Below are 21,449 nucleotides of genomic sequence, written 5' to 3' on the forward strand. Positions count from 1 at the left end.
GCTAGGATTTTTCGTGATGACCTTGCATGCCTCAAAGACAGGTTCACAACCTACACAGTGTCTGCAGTGCATATCAAGAAAACCACCTCTTTTTTTCTTTAACACTGTAGCGATGTTCACGAAGGCGTTCATTCAGGCACCTTCCACTCTGACCAATATATTTCTTTCCGCATGTCAATAGAATGTTATACACAATTGATTCCTTACATTCAACGAACGTTTTCACATGCTTTGTAGTACAACCGTCCTTTTTCACAGGGCCAGGCCTTGTCAACTTGCAGAGTTTCTGCAGCTTTTCAGGAGCTGAAAAAACGACTTCTACATTGATCCTTTGTCCAATCTTTTTCAAGCAATGGGACAAGCCGCGAATGTATGGAATAACAGCAACTTTTTGCTTATTTGCGGAAAAAGGAGGTGCAACATCTAGAGGTGAACAGACCTGCCTTAAAAGGATTTCAGAAATACTTGTAAGGACATGCATGGGAAACCCGGCATCAGTCAGCCTCTGTACTTTTTCAGCAAAATGTGTTGCCATTAGCTGAGGGCAGGACTTCTTAATGGCATTGCAGAGGCATAACTTTGCAATTCCCCTCTTGACAACTTTAGAGTGCGCAGAATTATACGGGAGCAGTGGCTTATTGGCGCGTGGCTGATATTTCCAGTAAATCTGATCGTCCTGAAATAATAGGTTGATGTCAAAAAACCGGATACTGCCTTCTGATGGCAATTCATGCGTAATAACTAGTGGCGAGAAGCCTGTTCGTACGAAATTTAGTGTGTAAGTGGCCAGTGATTCAAAGGAACCAGAATCACAGTCAATGAAGATTAAATAGTCGTCAACGTATCTAAAAACTTTTGTTACTTTTAGGTCGGTAAGATGGCTGCAAAGCGCTTTGTCAAGTTCGGCCAAGTATAAATCACTAAGCACGGGGGCAATACAAGACCCTATGCATATCCCATTTTTCTGCGGATATGGTGACCCATCCCAATGAATAAAAGTGGTCTTGAGATAAAGTTCCAAAAAGCCACTGCTAGACGTACCCGAAGCATTCTGGACAGGAATGACTCCAAACTTGTCAATGCAGGATTGAACACAAAAAGCAAATTAGCCTGCGACAATGAATAAAACAAATCCTTAATGTCTATAGAGAAAGCTCTTAAACCCCGGAGCAGTGAAGACTACGTAGGTTATGACAGCATTGGAGTCCTTAACTATGAATGGATTGTCGATTTGTAATAGGCTGAGCTTTATTTTTTGAAGGAAAAGAGCAACACACCTTTACCCCGTGTCACTTTCAGAGACAATCGCCTGAAAGGAGCGTCTACCTTGTGAGTTTTAACACTGAAGAAGACGTCGAGGTAGTCTCGTTTGGACAATTCTATGCCCTTTAAAACCCTTTGTAGCCGCAGCCTGTTACAAAGCTCTTTGGCTTTTGATTTCAACTTAGAACTAGACCGCTTCAGGAGAGGTTCGAAAGCATAACCGACTGCTTCCATGGTTTTTGCATTGAACAGCCCCTGAGACATGACAGCAAAACCGCCCTCTTTGTCTGCCGGTAGCACGCAAAGTTCGTGGTCCCTCAAAACCAAAGCAATGCGCAGTACAGATACCTTTGACACTGGGGCTTTTCCATGGATCAAAGCGTCCACACCTTCAGAAACACAGTGTGAGGAATCCTCTGCAGAGGCACGACAAGGCACTTGTCGTACAAACGAAAGCAATTCCGGCGCAGTCCTGTTCTTGTCCATGGCGAACTTTGGACCCAGTGAAAGCATCTGGTGCACGTCCTGTGGTAGGCTCACACGTTCCAGCAGGTGGACTTGTATTGCCCCCGTGCTTAGTGATCTATACTTGGCCGAACTTCACAGAGCGCTTTGCAGCCATCTTACCGACTTAAAAGTAACAAAAGTTTTTAGATACGTTGATGACTATTTAATCTTTATTGACTGCGATTCTTGTTCCTTTGAATCACTGGCCACTAACACTAAATTTCGTACGCACAGGCTTCTCGCCACTAGTTATTACGCATGAATTGCCATCAGAAGGCAGTATTTGGTTTCTTGACATCAACCTATTATTTCAGGACGATCAGATTTACTGGAAATATCAGCCACGCGCCAATAAGCCACTACTCCCGTATAATTCTGCAAACTCTAAACTTGTCAAGAGGGGAATTGCAAAGTTATGCCTCTGCAATGCCATTAAGAAGTCCTGCCCTCAGCTAATGGCAACAAGTTTTGCTGAACAAGTACAGAGGCTGACTGATGCCGGGTTTCCCATGCATGTCCTTACAGGTATTTCTGAAGGCCTTTTAAGGCAGGTCTGTTCACCTCTAGATGTTCCACATCCTTTTTTCTGCAAATAAGCAAAAAGTTGCTGTTATTCCGTACATTCACGGGTTGTCCCATCGCTTGAAGAATATTGGACAAAGGGCCAATGTAAAAGTCGTTTTTTTCAGCTCCTGAAAAGCTGCAGAAACTCTGCAAGTTGACAAGGCCTAGCCCTGCAAAAAAGGACGATTGTACTACAAAGCATGTGAAAACGTTCACTGAATGTAAGGAATCAATTGTGTATAACATTCCATTGACATGCGGAAAGAAATATATTGGTCAGAGTGGAAAGTGCCTGAATGAACGCCTTTGTGAACATCGCTACAGTGTTAAAGAAAAAAAGGTGGTTTTCGTGATATGCACTGCAGACAGTGTGTAGATTGTGAACTTGTCTTTGAAGCATGCAAGGTCATCACGAAAAACCCTAGCAAACCCTATACAACACATCCTCATTATTTCACTCATGTGGGGAATGAGGGCAATTGGCACTCGGCAATTTACAATGTTACCTAATTTGAGTCTCTGAATAACTAGTATTTCCACATGGACCCGCACTTGAGCAATATTATATGTCGCCTGGAGTTCTTCAAAGGAAAACTGTGCATTTCCTCTTGAAAATGGAGGCACAAGCACAATGCCACTCTTACTCTCTGTCGGTGCCCGTAATCCAGGGAAGCCTTTGTCAGCTAGCACGACATTCCAAGAATCCTGAATCTATCGTAATGTAAGTGTCTGAAGCAAGGCCTCCATAGGCTTGAGGCACAAAAGTAACAGTTCCTTTGGCAATAGTATATCAATAAAAAATTTTAAAGTGTAGCCACCTTTATAATGAGAAAAAAGAGCGCGCCTCTGTTCCACGGTGGCTGGCTCTTCTGTCCTTATTTCTGTACAATCAATGATGTATCGGCATCGTGGGTAGTGCAGCCTATAACAAGCAGGCATTGTTCCCTGAACAACTTCCAAGTGATGGTATCCATCTCTCCATTGCAGTTACCAGGTTGCTTAAAATTAAAAAGAATATCCGGCTTACGGTGGTACGGTGGAGCCCAAAAAGCACCGTACTGCTAGCGAAAGAGACTCCTAGCTAGACTCCTAGCGTCCTGCCACCTACCCGCCGTGTGTCCTCCTTGTGGGCTAGCACCATGCCTGATTTCATTTTCATCAAGAATATTGTCAAACCTCTCTCGCAACGATAAATGACAGCACCGACATTAACAAAGCAAGGACATTCACGCTCACACCACACAATTCTCTAAAGGCATCCTGCCTTTTGATAAGACTGTGATATCCAAGAAATGCACATATTCTCTCGTCTGGTCCAGAGGCGATAGACACTTTCCAGGTCTCAGCCTGTGTACCACAATCAACTGTGAGAGACTTGTGTTGAAGCTGAGCCTTATGACACCACAGATAGAAACAGTGTGCCTTTGCAAGAGTCTTCATCAGTGTGAGTCATCTGAAAAGATGCATGTAGAATTAGTGGCATTATGCATGGCAATGCAAGTTCTCACTAGTAGCCACCAATGAAGGCATTCCCCGGTGAACAGGACAAGGATACATCATTCTCACGTAGCCCTAACAGATGACATCTAAACGCAGTTACAATGGAACCAACTTGCCCTCTACATAGCTGTGGCAGCTTTAAAGGCTGTCCTTGTTGTTAAGCCATATCACAAGTCTTTACATAATCTCAAGAGAAACATTCCTTTTTACCACGATCTACATATCTATATTTGTCGGGTGTACCACGATATTACAAATTGTTTTTTTTTTTTTCAAGTGTTTATTTGTGTCAATGTTCTGGCGCATGCTATCCCTATGTCCTTACCGGAATGTTTGAATTATTTATATTATTGCTTACATTATTACTGTACTATTTTTCTCGGTGCAAAGACTAAAAAATACTGTATTACGCACCTTACTGTAACGTCCGCGCGGACGAATATATATATATATATATATATTGTAAAACAGGTATTGGGCTCTGATATGTTCAGCGCCTGATGCTTTGAAGAGAACGACAACCATGTTCAACGCGCGTGACGGTCAGGAAAGAAAACGACAACGAAGCTCTCTCTCTGACGCTCGGGCGTGCGCTTACAGAAGTGCAACGACTGATCGCAGAACGTTCCATTGACTGTTGACGGCGTAGCGCCCTGTTTAAGGACTCCTATTACAAGTGGTGGAGGTGACAGCCATCCCCTCAACCTGGAGCTTTGCAGCCGAGCGTTGCCTACCACTTCCGCGATGCCTGAGACCGCCAATCAACTGCCAACCAACCGCCAACCCCATCGCCTGTCATCTGTCCCGGTGCAGCGCGACCCAGCCATCTTCAGCGGCACCGATAACACAGATGTAGAAGACTGGTTGGCGTCGTATGAACGCGTAAGTGTGTACAACAAGTGAGACGACAACGTGAAGCTCACAAACGTCATTTTTTATTTGAGCGACGTGGCCAACCTATGGTTTCGCAACCATGAGAGTGACATCCCTACCTGGGCGGCTCTCAAGACCAGCTTGACCGAAGTTTTCGGCCGTCCCGCTATACGTAAGCTTCACGCCGAGCAACGCTTGCAAAGTCGGGCACAACAAACCGGCGAGAACTTCACCAGTTTCATAGAAGATGTCGTCGACCTCTGCAAGCGCGTCAACCCTACCATGAGCGATGCCGAGAAGATCGGGCACAATATGCAAGGTATTGACGATGACGCCTTCCATATTCTCGTCGCCAAAAATCCCCAAACTGTGTCCGATGTTATCAGCTTCTGCCAAAGCTTCGATGAGCTGCGCAAAAGGCGGCTTTCCACACGACGTGCTGGCCTTCAGCAGGCCACCCTTTCCAGCTTGGCTCTCTCCGGGGACGGTGCCCTGGATCAGCAGTCGCTCATTCAGCAGATTCAACAGTTTGTTCGTGAGGAGGTTGCACGCCAGCTTTCTTTGTCTACCTGCCCCCCAGCACCTGCACCTGCGCCGCCGCTCAGTCCCACCCTTCAGCGTGTTATACAAGAGCAGGTCGCTGAGGTTCTGCCTTCACCTCCTCAGCAGCCCCTGGTGGCGGCTCCTCTCACGTACGCTGATGTTTTGGTGCGGCCACCACCCCCTGTCTCCCCTGTATACAGCCGGCCTCCCATCCTATACGAGCCTCAGGGACATCAGCAACCTTAGCAGCCTACAATCCCCCCTTATCGTCCGGTTCTCCGCCGTTGATTACAGCCACAGCCTTCCAACCCCTGGCGCGCACAAGACAACCGACCCATTTGCTACGCCTGTGGAGTCGCCGGCCATGTGGCTCGTTTGTGCCGCAATCGTGGCCCTCGTCCCTACGATTATACACGTGAGCCGATGTACAATCTTACCCCGTCCCCATCGCCCATGTTCCCTGAGCCTCCTCCGCAATCCTCTTCAAGTTACGATCGCCGATCCCACCGCTCGCCTTCACCTGGTCGTCGTTCCCGTTCTCCGAAGCTCCGCCGCCAATCAGCCGGTCACACGGAAAACTAACGGCCGCAGTTCCGGAGGCAAGAACTGCGCCATCAGGGACTAACATAAGACCTGTTTCAGTGCCAGCCAACATTATTACCGTATTCATTGAGGGAGTTCCTGTCGAAGCACTTGTAGACACTGGCGCAGCCGTATCAGTTCTTAATTACACCCTCTGTCACAAACTCAAAAAGGTAATGACGCCGTTTCCTGCCGTTTCTCTTCACACCGCCAGCGCTCAGGACATTCGACTATTAGCCGCCTGCACCGCCCGTCTTGTCATCGACGACGTTCAATACACAATAGAATTCCTCGTCCTCGCCCGCTCATCACACGACGTCATCCTTGGTTGGGACTTCCTCTCCAATCATAACGCCATAATAGACTGCGCTCGTGCTCAACTTGAGTTATCACCCCTCAGTGACACTTCTTTCGACGCGTCCGCTGCTGCTGCCACTATCGTGCACGTCGCAGAGGACACCGACGTTCCGCCTTTCTCCTCAGTGCTTGTGCCTCTTTATTGTGCTGCTCTTTCCGACGCCACTGTTATCTACACACCCTTGTTACGATGCGCTGACCAAAAATCCGTGTTGCTGCCCCATGCCGTGCTAACAATTTTTCGCAGCTCAAGTGCTATTTTTGTAACCCGTGCCCCTGCCCAACTACTTTGCTCCGTGGCCAGTCACGTCACTGGGTAGCGTTGCTTTGCTCGATTCCACTCCCACCTATCCCTTCGTCGATAACACTGCCGGCCTTCACATCAGCGCCATAACACCTCTTCCTGTCGCCACTCCATCTTCCCTCAAAGTTTTCCACCGGTCCATCGACACTGGCCTGACGCCCTTACAACGAGCCCAGCTTGTCGCCATCCTACAACGTTTCGCGGCTTCGTTCGACTCCCAGCAACCTTCGTTGGGGCGCACAACTGCCGTTACTCACCGCATTGATACAGGCACGCATGCCCCTTTGCGCCAGCGTCCGTACCGTGTTTCAGCCACCGAGCGCCGCATTATTGACGAACAGGTGACTGACATTCTCCAGCGCAATGTGATCCAACCGTCGCACAGCCCTTGGGCATCTCCGGTCGTCCTGGTCAAGAAAAAAGACGGTTCCATCTGATTCTGTATAGACTACCGCCGACTGAACAAGATTACGCGCAAGGACGTTTATGCTCTCCCTCGTATCGACGACGCCCTTGACTGCCTGCAGGGAGCTGCCATCGGCACCGGCTATTGGCAGGTGCCGATGGCAGAGGCCGATCGCCCAAAAACCGCTTTCGTCACACCCGATGGGCTCTATGAGTTTAATGTCATGCCATTCGGACTATGCAATGCCCCTGCCACATTCGAACGCATGATGGACAACCTACTCAGAGGGCTCAAATGGCACACTTGCCTTTGTTACCTGGACGACGTTGTCATCTTTTCCCCAGATTTTCCATCTCACCTCCAGGACCTTGAGACAGTTCTGCGATGCCTGACCGACGCTGGCCTCCAATTAAATTTAAAGAAGTGTCGTTTCGGAGCACGACCGCTAACAATTCTCGGGCATGTCGTCTCCAAGGATGGCGTTCTTCCCGATCCGGCAAAACTGAGCGCTGTGGCAGAATTTCCCAAGCCAACTAATGTGAAAGAACTCCGCAGCTTCGTCGGCCTCTGCTCGTACTTCCGCCGCTTTGTTCGCAATTTCGCCACAATCATCAACCCTCTCACCAAGCTTCTCTCCAGCCACGATCTTTCAGCCTGGTCTCCACACTGTGATGATGCCTTCGCGACACTCCGCCACCTTCTGACGACTCCGCCAATCCTGCGTCATTTCGACCCTTCTTCTCCCACGGAAATCCACACTGATGCCAGCGGCGTCGGCCTCGGCGCAGTACTTGTGGAAGTCTGGCTTTGATGAGTACGTTGTCGCTTACGGCAGTCGGACCCTAACAAAAGCTGAAGCAAGCTGTTCCGTCACCGAGAAAGAGTGTCTCGCTATCATCTGGGCAATCGCAAAATTTCGCACCTACTTGTATGGCCGTTCTTTTGATGTTGTCACCGATCATCACTCCCTCTGCTGGCTGTCTTCTCTGAAAGATCCTTCTGGTCGACTGGCCCGTTGGGCTCTCAGGCCCCAAGAATACGATATTAACGTCATCTATCGCTCTGGCCGTAAACATGCCGATGCTGATGATCTCTCACATTCTCCATTGCCGTCTGAAGCCACTCCTGCTATATCCGTTCTACATCCCACTGACATGCCCACCGATATGACTTCCGAGCAACGCAAAGACGCATGGATCGCTTCACTCCTGGATGTTTTATCTGGCCGCGCTTCACGACCTCCTTGCCGTGCTCTCCGTCGCCAGTCTCACCATTTCGCCATCAGAGACGAGCTCCTCTACCGTAGGAATTACCTTCCGGATGGTAGAAAGTGGCTGCTTGTAATTCCGACCCATCTGCGCTCTGTGATTTGCTCCCACTACCACGACAATCCCCAGTGTGCCCACGCAGGCTTATTGAAAACCTTCACTCGCCTGCGACAGCGGTACTACTGGCGTGGGATGTACCGTTATGTTCGTTGGTTCGTCCAGTCCTGCCAAGAGTGTCAGCGCCGAAAACACCCACCTCGCCAGCACGCCACTCCTCTGCAGCCGCTGACCTGCCCAGCTCAGCCCTTCGAGCGCGTTGGAATCGACCTGTACGGCCCGCTTCCTAGCACATCAACAGGCAATCGCTGGATCATCGTTGCAATTGATCGTCTCACATGCTACGCCGAAACGGCGTCTTTGCCATCTGCTACAGCCCAAGACATTGCCTCCTTTATCCTCCATCACATCATTCTTCGCCACGGGGCTCCCAAAGAATTGCTGAGTGACAGAGGTCCCGCCTTCCTTTCTGAAGTTGTCGAAGCTGTTCTTAGAGAATGCAAAATCGTTCATCGCGCCACCTCCGCGTACCATCCGCAAACAAATGGAATGGTTGAGCGTTTTAACCGCACCATGGGCGACATGCTGGCAATGTCGCTTCCGGCCACTCCAACTGGGACCGCGTTCTTCCATTCGTCACATTCGCTTATAACTCTGCCACTCAAGCAATCACAGGATTCTCGCCATACTTCCTTCTCTACGGTCATGAGCCCTCTTGTACCACGGACACCATTCTCCCTTACCGACCGGATTCTTCCGAATTCACGACTGTTTTACAAGCTGCAACTTATGCCGAAGAATGCCGCCAGCTTGCCCGGTCCTTCACTTCTCACGCCCAGCAACAGCAGAAAACCATCCGAGATCAATCTGCACTTCTTCCTACTTACCGTACAGACTCTTCGGTATGGCTATGGGTGCCTTCCTCCAGTCCCAGCCTTTCATCCAAACTTCTGAGCAAGTACCAGGGCCCCAACCGTATTGTCAAGCAAACATCCCCCGTCAACTACCTCATCGAACCCCTTACACCATCCACTGACCACCGTTGCCGCAATCATGAAATAGTGCACAGTAACCGCCTGAAGCCTTACTACGACCCTGCCATCGTCACATCGCCATAATCCGCCTTTTCGCCCGGGGGAAGTTGTAAAACAGGTATTGGGCTCTGATATGTTCAGCGCCTGATGCTTTGAAGAAAACGACAACCATGTTCAACGCGCGTGACGGTCAGGAAAGAAAACGACAACGAAGCTCTCTCTCTGACGCTCGGGCGTGCGCTTACAGAAGTGCAACGACTGATCGCAGAACGTTCCATTGACTGTTGACGGCGTAGCGCCCTGTTTAAGGACTCCTATTACAATATATATATATAATACATTTTGCTCACCACAGATGCACAGGATTCCACAGGTAGCGATGGTTCTTCAACACAACTGTGCGGAGAGCCAGCGGGAGAATCTTGCATTTCACTGCCTTCACCTTGGATAGTCGGCGCAGAAAGTGACTGGCTTCGTCGCTGAAATCTAAGAAATTTTCAAAGGCAAGCACGTTATTAGTGGACTACAGATCACAAGCTGCGAATTCTATGCACAATCAAAACAAAACTTAGCAGCGCGTCAGAACTTAAACACAATATCGCTAGCCCTTCTGTACAGCTCACCTGTCGAATCTCTCCCTTTCCGTAGCACGACGGAAATATGCTTGGCACGTAAGCGGGGTGACTGACGATGGTGCTTCGGCGATTTCCAACAAAATGGGCGCTATCCATCCGGGCTGGTGAAAACAAAGATTGCGACCACATTGCAATTTGCACTCGAAATGCAAAAAAATTCCCCCTCCAAAACTAACGTTGCCATTGTTTACCTTGCACGCCGCACTGCTCTGACCCAGCGTTCTCTCCTCTCGGTCTCGTAAGATTTCCACGGAAATCGATAGAACTCCACTCTGGGTTGTTTCCCAGCAGTATTGGCGTAGCTGCTGTGGCATCCATACACGCAACAGTACACGGAAGTGACTTTTTTCGCCCAGAACCCGCGACTGCAGCACGCTGCACTATGGTGGAGACGGACTGACGGTGCGGCGGGACGCCAGCGGGAACAGACGCTTTTTGCTCTTCGTAGAGGGCACTACGTGTACCCTTGAAACGGCAGCGCACGAGGCGTATAGCCATGAGGTCATGCTACAGGATGTTAACATCATTTTTTTATATCATGTAAAATATTGCAGTCATCAGAGAATAAATATATGTTAGATGACACATAGGATGGAAGATCATTTATATATACAGTAGAATCTCGATAAACGGAAACTCAAGGGACCGGGAAAATATGTTCCGTTTATCAGGAGTTTCGTTTAATGAGAGAATAGGTTCAGCATTGCGCAATCCGCTTCCGCGTGAACCCTACGCGGCGGGCGCGCGCGCGCAGCTGGCAGTCTCAGCGGATCTCAATTTGCGAAATCTAGGTAATAAGGAGAACGGTACACTATGAGAACAAACTTTACTAGAGAAAAATAAGCAGTGAATTTTTGTTCCAGTAGTACTAGTACTGAAATTTAAAAAAAAAATGTCAAAAGAGTGGGAATTACCACTTATTGGCTAGTGAAAAAGGATTTTATATTTGCTTGTTTGAGCTCTCGCAGCTGTTTTTTGTTAATGGCATCACCCATACTTGACAGGCTGTGCAGAAACACTTCCGAACCTTCTTCTCGTTGGAAGAAACTCTTCCAACTCTTCGTGAAGCCACCACTCTCGAAGTCGATGATCTCCATATTCCTTTCCAACGCAAGTGCATTGTGCGGTCGTTTTTGCGTTGCCATCGGACCAAACAAAAGCTCTAGGGCTTAGGCCTAACTGAACACAACCGCCGTTAGGCCTAACTGAACACAACCGCCGTGAACGCGAGCGAGCGAGCAATGCGGAGGGCAGTGTACGAGCAAACCGGAAACCGCCGGAGACGGAAACCGGAGTGGTGACGTGGGGAGGAGAAGGAGGGGAGCATTGATGCGTACCGTGATGGCACTGCGCTTGTCCAACTAGTTGCGGTTTAGAGTTTTTTGGTTCCGTTAACGCGGTGGTCGCAAAATTTGAGTTCCGATTAACGAGATTTTTTTCACATTGGCTTAATACAAAACCAACCAATCGCGAGGCGTTTGTTCCGTTTAAGCGGTAGTTCCATTTAACCGATTTCCGTTTATTGAGATTCTACTGTATTTGGAAGAGTAATGATCCGACGACGGAACCCTGTGAAACACCTGATAGTAGGTTAGCAAATGATGAGTTGCAGCCGTTAGTGCAGACATATTGAGAAAGCATTCGATCCATTTGAACAAATTATTGTCAATATTTCGGAGACAATTTTTGAAGAAGCATTCGCCTTATTTCTGGACATACTTCATTCACCCCCAAAGTAGCAGTGCTCCCCAGTTATTCCCACCCTGTTCTCTCACACAATGGCCTGTCACTGGCTGCCATTGTACATGAATTTCTGCCTCACAGGAAAGCTGGCTTGTACATTTTTGCTATAGGATTGACTGGGCAGCAAGCATGGTATAATGAACCACATCGGCTGAGTCCAAGTCATGGCAGGCTGCTCAGCACTGCCACCTTTATCTCGGGCACGAATTGATACCTTCGATTCTTAATACGACAGCAATAAGCCGCCAGCGTGATCCCGGCGGTAGCCACGTTTGACTTTGACCTTTAGACGACCCCAAGCTGGCAGGACCTGCCAAATTGGGTCTCTCGTTTCACATGGGACGGTTATGTCAGAATGAGCCTGCTAGGACCCTGGCATTCACTTTACCCCTACAGGCCACTAAGGCATGTTCATATCGGTTGGTTAAAGTGGGGCTTTATATATATATGGGCTGAGGAAAAAGAAAAAGAGAAGAAGAACGATCGGTCACCCGCAGCTAATGCTTTCGCTCAATATTTGGTTCAGCAGCATTGAACCCTTGAAATTTATTTAATAAAACTACACCACCAAGAGTAAGCTGTTTTTTTTAAAGAAGAAAATAATGAAAGCCTCCTTATGCCCATTGAGCAGGTTAACGCATCAAAATTACTGCTCTTTACATTACTGCCAAAAAAATGAGCACATTTTTTGCCATTCAGTTTTTATTTTTTTGCAGACCATGTTTAAACCTCCAGCCTTACAAAAATGATAACACCAGCAATAACCAGCAGGAACAGTGATCAATCCATTACTCAATATTCTCAGGCCAGCTGTAGCTGTTATCAGCAGGATCATCATTGCACAAGAATGAAAACTAGATAAGAACCTCAAGAAGTGGCACAGCGTCTGACTCAAATGAAAAGAAATGAGGGCAAGTTGCATAGAAGGCAGTTGCATAGTTGCATGTCCCCTCAATTACAGTTGCAAGGCATTACACAAAAATGCTAGCACAGGACCAGGTTACCTAAAGGAATATGGAAGTGGATATAGGCCCTGCAGTGGTTATAGTCCGGCAAATGATGATGATAACCCAAAAATGAAAGGAGCTCCGAGCCTCTGAGTTAAAATTATCTTTCTTTTACTCCTAAAAAGGCAGTTTGCACATATTAATTTGTATCTCATGGCCTACTGCAAGTGATAGAGTTTCTCCAGTGTTTAAAAATACTATCAGCTGCGACAAGCCTCAACAAACATGACCGCCGCACATTTTATCTTCCAGACGTTAGGGCTGTGTTGATTAAAGGGACAGAACACTGTGCACTAACCATCCAATTATTTACTGCGCAATGGAAAGCTTCTTGTACAGAGCTGTCAATTCCGCAGTGGTTTGTTCAGAACTGCTGGAGAAAAATTTTACGGAGAAGTTTTCGATCAGTGCATGCCCCCATTTTTATGTACTGCAATGCTGGAACCCAAGAGGAACAAAAGCACTTCATAAGTAATGCGAAAAGAGTGTGGCTGATGGGTACACAAGAGAAAGTGCAAAAAATAAAACAAGACAAGCACTATTCAAAGAATGAAGGACACTGTAATTAAGAAAACCAGTGACATTTTCCCGAGACGTAGTCCCGTGAGTTACAAGTGATAATTTAACAAAACTTGAAGTTGGGCTAGATGGTGCATTGCAACTTGACTGAAGATAAAGCGCACAGGAAGACGCACACAAGAGAAGAAGACACAGGACACGCGCTAGTGATAATTACAGCGTTTTGCCAGGAGGCCACTTCAGTCATTTTTACGAGATTTTCAGTGCCAAATTAAAGATATGAATATTTATTTCTTGGTTACTGCAATGTTCAACCCATATTATATAATTCCCAGGATAATTCCATTACATACTTTGGCCAGTGGCCAATATTTCGCAGCTAGAGGTTGCTACTCATGGTTTACTTTTGAATGAAATTTTCGATGCCTTGAAAGTTTTAAAGGTTATATTCAGGATTTGGACTACTACTTACCTTGTTGTGTGATACCACCTCAACAGACAGTACCTTTTAAAGAATAAATGTACCATTAGAAGATGTTAGCAAAAGCATTACTAAGCATGAATTAAGAGTGAAGATCTTTCATTAGCATATCAATGCCTTCATTTGATATGACCTTGTTGGGATCAGCATCTCTCAAAGAGTGCAATTCTTAATTCATGAAATATATGTGAGAACAAGAAAATTGAAAGGAAAACAGTGCTACAAAATAACAACAAAGGGAAAGGAATGAGCACAACACCCTAGGCGCAATAGTGTAGTGCTGGTCGTCACATTATAACATAGCATTTCCCATCTTCGAACATGAAGCAACTAGCCCGCAAAAACATATTAAAAAAAATAAACTGGGAAGTGCACACATAAAACATAAGCCGTTTAGTAAGAAGAAAAAAAAAGCAGTAAAGTGAAGTTGAAAGGCATTCTTCACTGGTAACTGACACACAGTCCAAGTTATGCTTTAAAGAAACAATGGCCAACTGCTGATCCTTATTTCTTCGTTGAAAAATGATAAACGGTTATAATGAAAAGTACCTAGAAGTAGCATGAAAGGGTACTCAATATGTTATGGATTGTTTAAAGCAATTGAAAAACCATTAAATGTGAGATATGCGCTCAAAAAAAAAATTGCCGATGATTATGTTACTTCCTAATGCGAAATTTGAGTGCAGCTCATCAGCTCTTTCACGTTTTCGATAGATTGAGGCAAAGATTTCGAGCAAGCAACGTATGTACAATTACAGACTTTTTTTTTTATTTTTCACACGTATTCCTTCAAGAAACACTCCACTGACAGTTCTTGGCTGTCATGAAGCTTTGCGGTCGGAGAAATGAAGAGAGCAATTAAGTTATCGGGAGGCAATCCGCGGGCCCATAGGAACATTGCCAACGAACTAGCAGCGACTGACGTGCCGCTGACACCGCTAGCGAGTGAAGAGAACGTGACTCTGCGTTTCGGCAACCGGAGAGCACCCTCGCCGCCACGCACGAAGAGGGGGGAGGGGGTATAAGCAGCGTGGTGTGGGCGAACGGGGAAGGTCGGCGCCACGCTGGGAGAGGGGGGCTGAGCTGGGGAGGCTGAAAGGGGGGCGGGGCTGGTTACGAGGCCGACGCGAAACCCAGTAACGGGCGGCAAAGAGCTGCGCTCTAAAAATGAAAGAACACGGCTACTGGTACCAACAGAAGTCTGCACAAGTTTCCAGGTGGCATGCAGTATACTCACAGACGTCACCCTAATTCAAAGATCGACAAGGATCCGAAACAAGCACGGAATAAAGCAAAACTAAAAAGAAGGCAGTAAGTACCTCGACCAAGTTCACACGAAATTGGAGGAACTGCATTCACCGTCGCATTATGCCGTAGTCGACACGACGTATTTCCGGCGCGGGTTACCCAGCTGTCAAATTCGAGAGCGCTTGCAGAGAGGGATGTGGACGGGACAAACGTTTACCGTCCACTTCTCCCGCCCTTGTCTGTCCGTGCGCTTTCAAATTTATTACGCTAGACGAAAAAAAACTAGACGAGCAAACACCTTTGTTTAGCCTTATCAGTTGTCACAGCCATTATAGCATTATTAAACGCTGCGTAGGCGCGCGCTTCGCGGCGGTGATTGTAAACAGTGGCTCACCTGGCCAAGAAGTTGTCGCAGTCGTCGTTGCGCCCCACCTCAGCGGCGACTACGGCAGCAAGCGCCCAGACGCCTGCGCTTCCTAACAGGAACGCGGACTGCATGGCGCGGTCGGCGCGCACCTGTGGCTGGTCGCAGTAGCTGAGCGCGTGTCCCAGGTACGTCTGCGCCTTGGTCAGCAGCCGCGAGCGGTCGGCCGCAAAGTGGGGGCTCTGAGCCACGCGGTGCGCCATGAAGGCGACGCCGGCCACGCCGACGTACAGTCCGCCGTCGCAGTCGTCGAAACCAGTGCCCTGGTGCGTGAAAACGCGCTGCACGGTGTCGCGGCAGCGCTCGACCCACAGCTCGCGCTCTAGCGGGATCGGCGCCCCGTCGTAGTCGGGCAGCGTGTTGACAAAGTAGCGCTTCGGCTTGGAAGACATGCTGGTTTCGTCTTCGCGACGGCCGTCGTCGCTCTGCCAGCGGACGCTCGTCAGAAGGTTACCCAGGCCTGCGGCCGCGCACGGCCGGCTGAGGAGCCGGCGATTACAGGGGCCCCACCACGACGTACGGAGGACGCCGCACTCCAGACCTGAGGATGACGGCCACTTTGCACCCCACTCCTTCCAGGTAGCGCCTCACCGACTGCAACCCAGGCGCTGATGGTGTTCCCACGGCGCAAAAAACCAACGGAGCCTTGCCCTCTGCCTCTTCTCTCCCTGAGCCCGGCGCGCTACTATGCGCTACTGCTTTCCGCCGTGGCTCAGCGCCAATGCCGTTCGTTGTCGGCTGATTGCGGCTTCGCTTGGCTCGGATGTGTGCTCCGCTCTCGCAGCTGTCATCGATCGACTAACAACGCGAAAACGAAACTTATGGTGTCTGCGGCTCACGGCACTCGCGGAGTTTTCTGCGCACTCGTACGCACCAAACCTTCTTTACAGTGAACTAGATTATTGGGTAGTGTGCTCACAGGCACCGCTCGAGGTGTCCCCGCCGATGTCGACGGGGAGCGGCGGTGCGCGGCGGCGCGCGGTGGCGCTGCGCGCGTCTCCACGGTAAAACCCCTCAATAATTTGAAAGTAGCGACACTCTCCTTCACTCCGGCGTTTTCCTCCTCGAATATCCTCTCCCGCCGGCTGTGCGCGCTGCACACGGCATGCTTTTTTGGGCAGCGCTCTCTCGCCGTTCGGGCAGTTGGCTGGCACATGCGCGCGCTCTTAAGTTCGCGCTTTTTCCACACTCTGTGATTGAATAAAATCACGAGTAAGACATGCGACACGCTTGGCTACCACGAGCCACATAAGTTAGCGTCTCGTACGCGCAATGAAAGTGCCAATTAAGAGCGCTTGCGGCACGAACAAAACCACTTACTGCATACATCTCACATTCCTTTTGACTTTTCCTTACCGTCTTTCTCAACACGGCATAGTGTATGAAGCTTAATATTTACAATATATTTGAACATTCTAGAATTTTTTCAGCATACCAATTGTTAGTTAAATTTAGATTCACCTCGAACTAATTTTCGCGGAAGTACAGTTTATGAAGTTGCTCAGGAGTGGCGTTTTAGTAGCGGGATGTTTGCTGGGAACAAGCTGGGACATTTGCTTTGATGGCCGTCCTAAGATTTTTCATTAAGGTTCAGTCTGAGTTTGGCACCGCGCACTGCACATGCAACGGCTTAATCGTTTTTGTAGTTGAGAATTTTCGCGGCGGCTTGAAAACAAATATGAAATTTTTTCTATTAAGCATGAAACGCTTGTAGGTCCCGCTGTCGGCGACCTTGAGGTGATGTCGAGCCAAAATCGAGAGCCTAAGTTCCGCGCACCGATTTCCCGTCATCCAAGGAACGCGTCCGCACCCCAAAGCCGCCTCGACCACCGAAATTTGGATTCGACTTCACTGAATTCGCCATACCCAAATTATAGGTTAGACATCGATTTTGGCCACATTCGGATGAGGTCAAATTCAGAGGGTTCATGGGGCTGCATTTTGCGGGAAGTCCCGAAATTTGGACGTAACTACTGAATTTGTCATATTCAAGTTAGGTTAGACACCAATTTTCGCCAGATTCGGACAAGGTCAAATTTTAAGGGTTTAAAGAGAAATTTTTGATGTGCGGATATATAGTTTTGCGGACACGTTCTGTGGACGAGTTCTCTACACGCTTTCCTGCGACATAAGCATATTAATGCTTAATAATCTCCCTCATTGCACGCGCTATTGTTGAAAAGACAGACCTAGGTTGAGAAATTAAAGCGGGTGTGAAGAGGAAGTACACGAACATATTATATGCGAATGTATGCGCATTGTATGCATCAGCCGTGGCTATTATAACACGTTGAGCGGAACCATGAAGTGAAAACAATAACACGCATAACGACGCAAAATGATCAGTGAATTAAGTGAGATTGCCAGATTAGTGATGCGCTTGCATGCAGTTTCACTATACGCAGTCGCTTGTACCTCGCAGAGATGGGCAGTCTGCGTCGGCGTAAAGTTCTTGCGGCCGATGTTGTGCAGCCACTTTTTTCTTCTAACGGTGTCTTTATTGCCGCTCGGATTCGCGAAAAGAACAAAGCCTTTTTCACGCCGGCTTGTGCACTGAAATGCGCAGCAACTGGGCATAGTGCTGCACTAAAGGAGCGCGAATAACGCGAAGAGCAAGCGCGCAATGTCACGGAGCTCGGTCGTAGGAGCGGCCACTGCCCAAAACATGGCGCCGACAAAAACGAAAACACAAAAAGAGCGAACTTTTCGCGCACTTTTCCCGGAGACCGCCCGCGGAGCCAATCACCATCCGTTGGGAGAGGTGAGAGAGGAGGATCGGTGAGGGTGCGCGGCGCGGCGGCATAGTTCACAGAAAGTCGCTACTTTCAAATCATCAAGGGATTTTACTCCACGGTAGGTGCCTCGAAGCGCGCGCGCTCCACGGGTAAAAGCCAGTGCCGCGCTCGGCCGGCGTCGCAGGTGGTGGTGGAAACGTTTATTGGTTAATTGGAGTTTGGGAGCCACAGAGTGCCCCCCCCCCCCCCTACATGGTTGGCGTCCCTAGTCCGGGACACCGCATGACGAGGCCCCGTCTCGCGCCCGTTTCACCAGAGTCCGTTGAGACTCCAGTGTGGAGCAGTTGAGGAGGGCAGTCTCCCATGCCTCTCGGGAAAGGGTAGGGGAAGGGGGGAGGTGAGGAATTCGAGTACATGCCCACACCATGTGGAAGACATCACAATTCTCTCCACAGTGCAGGCATCGTTAGGATCATAATGCTTTAAGATTGCAGGACAGAGTAGAGTGCCTGTTGCAGGCGCCTTAAAGTTCGTTCATACGCAGCCCCTTTGCAGGAGCCGGGAAAAGGCGGTGATTGTCGCTATAGGCAACCTGCAGTGGCCAGGCGGCGCTAGTGGAGTAAAACATCTTAAGTTACGCCAACGATTGAACTTTGGTGCCGCCGCGCTACCTCCTCGCCCCTTGCGCGCCCCTTCGCTGAAGGCCGGTTCTCCGCCCGATTTCCTGAGCGACGATTGGTCTCCCTGCCGTTGCCCTTGGAAACCAACGCCCGTCCGGCGTTTTCCTCGTGTTTTCTTTTTCCTTCGCGCCATTTTTCTCCTAGTTTCGGCGAGCGAATATTGCGCGCTGTACTTTTATTGCAGCGTGCAAGCTCTATGCCGTGCTGTTGCGCGTACAACTGCAGCAAGCGGCCTAAAGATTGTTATGCGGTACTCATGATACCTCAAGGCAAGCGTGACGGCTTGCGCACGAGTCAATGGATTCACAAGATTAGTCGAAAGAAGTTTATTCCTAAAAATAACAGAGTTGTTTGCGACGTAGGGTGTCTTTCTCACTCCCCGTAATAACGCGTCCCCTGACGCTGCGTTTTTTTATTCCTGCTTGCTCCTCAATATTTTTGCGGCGGCAACGTGTTCATTGTATAAAAATAAGGTTGTATAAAAATAAGGACAACTGGTTTCTTATTGCGTGGCTCATAGGTCCCACACAAATGTTGGACCTATGAGCCACGCAATAAGAAACCAGTTGTCCCTTACCATTCAGCTCATTCAAAATTGGTGAAGCGAGCCATTGCTGGCCTGTGCTTGTCTAATGCGCTCAAAAAATCATGCCCACACAGCATGCTTTCAAGTTATGAAAAACAATGCAGTAGATTATCTCGGGCAGGCTATCCCACGCACCTGATTATATCTGTCTCCCAGAAGCTTCTAAAACAGATAAATATACAAGGCAGGCAATGTGAAGGAGTTCGTGATAATAAGGATAATCAGAAACAGAAGGTCGCAGTCATTTCGTACTGCCACGCCTTGTCCCATAAGCTCAAAAAGATTATAAATCGGGCTAAAGTAAAAGTAGTGTTTTCCGCACCAGAAAAGTTGGCTAACATTTGCCATCGGGTCAACCATCCCACCAAGACCGTAAGAACCTGCAGGACCAATCATAAAAAGCAATTCATCCCATGTGAAAACGAAGTCATCTATTCAATCCCCTTAACATGTGGTGACAAATACATCGGACAGACAGGAAGATGCATCAATGATCATTTGCGAGAACACAACAAAGATGTGCAAAAAGGTGACAAAGGACATATCGCAGACCATATCAAAAACTGCAGCGAATGTCTACCAGATTTTCAACAATGCAGAGTCATAGGACATCACGCTGATCAACTGACTAGGGAAGTTATTGAGGCTTTTAACATAAAAACTAATAAATACACCTGTGTCAGTGCTCCGTCTGTGCTTCTGTCCGACAAAGAAATAAGGTTTCTATCTGCAGAACTTGATCGCCATCGTTTAACTCGCCGTTAAAGTTTAAGCAGTTTTTAGCAGTAACCTGTCAATTTTATGCATTCCACTCCTTTTGTATATTTTATCAATTTTATCATGTTTCGATGCTTCGCTTTTATCGTTTTTATGGCTCTTTACACCTTGTCACATTAACTGCTTCCCTTCTTTCGAATGTATCTGTTCACTTCAATCATCTCTTTTTAGATTATATCGTCTTTTACCCTCATCAACCTACCACGCTCTTATCACTTTTACGGCCCCCTACAACGTATTTGACGTCGACTAATTCTGGTTTTATCACCCAGTTTTCTTATATATTGCTCACTTATGTTCAATAAATCAGTTGTAAGTCAGCGCTCGTGTTGTACGTTCTGTTCTCTCGTCCCTGTTCTTTTGCGCTGTTTTAGAATGTATACATACCAACTCGCCCAGGCTTCTATTTTGGCTATAATCTGCTTTTCGCTGTCAGTGATAACTGGAAAATTACAGTCTCTGGATTGCATTTGTCGCGAATTTGCTAGGATCCCTGGCCTCCTTCACTAAAAATCAAAATTCGGTCCTGTAGAGGAGCTAGCCTTTCCAGCTTGTACTTGTAGTGTGCGTTACTCTGGAGCAATTAATGCTGGCCCTGAAAAACCCTTTGGCAAGTAAACCCGAGGTATTGCGGGTAATCTGCACTAGTTAGGTCGTACGGTATTGTTTTTTTCTTCAATTCTTGAATGTGTTGCCATGCTTCGACGCACGCGTGGGTTAAAAAATATGGTTTCGTTTTATCAGGGATACGGCCAATGTGCAGGAGGTGTTCATATGATCATCATCATCATCATCATCATCAGCCTGATTATACCCACTGCAGGGCGAAGGCCTCTCCCATATCTCTCCACTTAACCCGGTTCTGTGCTAGCTGCATCCACTTGACCCCTGCGAACTTCTTAATCTCATCCGCCCACCTAACTTTCTGCCGCCCCCTGCTACGCTTTCCTTCCCTTGGAATCCAGTTTGTTACCCTCAGCGACCATCGGTTATCCTCTCTTCGCACTACATGTCCTGCCCATGTCCATTTCTTCTTAATTTCCACTAATATGTCGTTAACTTGAGTTATTTCTCTGACCCACTCTGCACGCTTTCTATCTCTTAATGTTACCCCTACCATTTTTCGTTCCATAGCCCTCTGGGTTGTCCTCAACTTAAGTAGAACTCTCTTGGTTAGCCTCCACGTTTCAGCCCCATAGGTGAGTACAGGCAAGATGCAACTGTTGTATACTTTCCTCTTGAGCGATACCGGTAAGCTGCTAGTCATAATCTGCGAGTGCTTGCCAAATGCGCTCCATCCCAATCTTATTCTTCTTGTTATTTCCTTTTCATGGTCCGGATCTGCGGTTACTACCT

General features: G+C 48.1%; 1 protein-coding gene and 2 pseudogenes across 1 annotated transcript in view; all 3 read right to left on the minus strand.

Annotated features, from left to right (window-relative positions):
* LOC146210036 (lanC-like protein 3) overlaps nucleotides 1–16,265 on the minus strand; it is a 75,496-nt gene extending 59,231 nt beyond the window's left edge. Inside the window, exon 1 of the mRNA XM_084606626.1 lies at nucleotides 15,286–16,265. Coding sequence (XP_084462752.1) covers nucleotides 15,286–15,707 — 422 coding nt within the window. The 5' untranslated portion in view covers nucleotides 15,708–16,265. The remainder of the gene's footprint in view (nucleotides 1–15,285) is intronic.
* On the minus strand, nucleotides 2,327–10,990 carry LOC146210038 (uncharacterized; annotated as a pseudogene).
* A 2,050-nt stretch (nucleotides 16,266–18,315) lies between the features above and the next one.
* The window catches only part of LOC146210039 (uncharacterized), a 28,371-nt pseudogene continuing 25,237 nt past the window's right edge, over nucleotides 18,316–21,449 (minus strand).

This window comes from Amblyomma maculatum, chromosome 1 (genome assembly GCF_055883805.1).
Source record: "Amblyomma maculatum isolate TAMU_Amacu chromosome 1, ASM5588380v1, whole genome shotgun sequence".
Lineage (NCBI taxonomy): Eukaryota > Metazoa > Arthropoda > Arachnida > Ixodida > Ixodidae > Amblyomma > Amblyomma maculatum.